Raw genomic sequence first — 2101 nt, forward strand, 5'->3', positions numbered from 1 at the left:
ATTTCCTTAATGTAGTTGCGCTTTTAGATTTGTAGTTGCAGTTTGCACTTCAGGGCCACCGTACATTTCTCTCCAGGATGGTGTCACAGTCAAACAGGAACAGACGAGGCAAAGCTACTATGAGACAAAGCAGAGAGAACAGAACATTCTGGGCTTTAATTTCACTTCATCCAGATATAAGAAGCTTAAATTATGTTTGCTAAGGAAAGGTTTGCCCAAGAATCACCACTGGTTGAATAAATATTTTAACATTATATTGCCTTTAAGGTAAAAAGGAAGAGGTGTGGGTGATAGATGATCTCATCATTGACGGGAGCTCCATACACAAACCACCGATGGTAATCGACACTTTTGAGGAAGGCCCCAATGAGGAGAACTGGCTTTTCTACCCTGGTGGAAACACTGGCCTCTACTGCCCCTACCAGAAGTCCGGCCTGTGAGAAAAACTCAACTCAGTCTTAGAAATTACCTTCTTCTTGATGGGTTCTTTTGTCACACAAACTATTTGGTGGTAAAACCCATAGAAACCCAGTTTGTGCTTTGACCTTAGTGTTTGTGTGAATAATGCAGGGAAGAGGATGAGTCAGCCATGGTGTTCATCTCCAGTGAGCTTGGAGAACACTCTATCACCACCAGGGACATTGACGTCAATGAGAACACCATCATCCAGTTTGAGGTACACAGACTTCTATGAAACGATCCCAACTAAAGAAGAATTCCTTTTGATCTCAGCTTCATCTTTTGCACATTTGATTTTCTATAGATCAACGTAGGCTGTACAACTGAGAGCTCCTCGGTGCACCCAGTACGCTTGGAGTTTTCCAGGGACTTTGGAGCTACTTGGCACCTTTTGGTGCCGCTGTGCGCTGGCGGTCCTCAGCCCTCCTCCCTTTGCTCTACAGAACTTCATCCTGCCAGCGTATATTTCCCCGGGACTACACATGGCTGGAGGAGAGAGTTAATCCATGTTGGCAAGTTTCGCCTGTGTGGGTAAGGGCAGCAATGACAAAAACCCTCATTTAGTCATTAAAATACATTCATGCTGATTTTGCACAGTTTCTATTTTAATCAGTTAAAGAACATGCTGCTGACATTTTACACATATCTGATGTTGGTGCTATTTTCAGGCATCCATTACTGTAAAAATGTCCATAATAATAAATATATTGTTAATTAAAACACTTTACTTTACAGTATTTTATTGTTTATCTTGTAACACTTCACTATTATGTATCCTTATACATTTTTCTAAGGTCCATATTTGTGTGACCACTTCTTCTTTAATCTTTTACTGCTGTAAACACCAGAATTTCCACATTGTGGGACAATAAAGGGATTTTCTATTCTATTCTATTCTAAAATCCTTACATTGTTGATTTCATAAATTGTACATTTGTGTCCTTGAAACACAGGTCAATAAGGTTCCGCTGGTTTCAAGGTTTCTTCTCAGCTGGTTCTGCTCCTCCAACATGGGCACTAGATAACGTGTACATAGGCCCACAGTGTCAGGACATGTGTAATGGTCATGGGGCATGTGTGAGCGGCACTCATTGCGTCTGTGACCCTGGTTTCTCTGGACCGGACTGCTCTCTGCCCGATACCCCCAATCCAGACTTCCTTAAGGAGGACTTTGAAGGTACGAAAGAATCAAGTTGTTTGTTGCAATTATCTTAAAAGGTGATGTACTGTAAAACTTACCCTTTGCAAAAATAAATTTAGTGATATTAAGTAAGAAAAAAGTGAAGTTTTAAGTTTGGAAAACAGTGCATGCGACATTAAATAACACGTTTTTGAACTGAATTGAGTGTATAGTAGAGAAGGCTTTATAAATGTATGTATTGTCGTAACCGTTTATCCAGCTGGACTTTGTTTCCAAGTTCGAAGACATTTCGCTTCCCATCCAGGGAGCTTTTTCAATTCAGGAAGAGCGTTGAGTATGAGGTTTAATACAGTAGCCCAATACAGGCTTGTTTTTGTTTAGAAAACATCCAAATTTGAACGGAAGAACGGGTCCACCCCTTATGGAATGGGGGTCGTTTGGCTACTTTTATTAGCCTCGTGAGACCATCCTGATCTCGCAAGCTTTCAAAATTTCACTCGC

At 40.9% G+C, this 2101-nt stretch overlaps 1 protein-coding gene across 1 annotated transcript in view; it reads left to right on the forward strand.

Moving 5' to 3' along the window:
- Positions 1–2101, forward strand: part of reln (reelin) — a 245497-nt gene that overhangs the window by 216995 nt on the left and 26401 nt on the right. The window contains 4 exon segments of the mRNA XM_015387357.1: positions 268–436; positions 571–676; positions 764–990; positions 1413–1636. Coding sequence (XP_015242843.1) covers positions 268–436; positions 571–676; positions 764–990; positions 1413–1636 — 726 coding nt within the window.

Source organism: Cyprinodon variegatus, unplaced genomic scaffold, assembly GCF_000732505.1.
Source record: "Cyprinodon variegatus isolate N-32 unplaced genomic scaffold, C_variegatus-1.0 Scaffold392, whole genome shotgun sequence".
Taxonomy (NCBI): domain Eukaryota; kingdom Metazoa; phylum Chordata; class Actinopteri; order Cyprinodontiformes; family Cyprinodontidae; genus Cyprinodon; species Cyprinodon variegatus.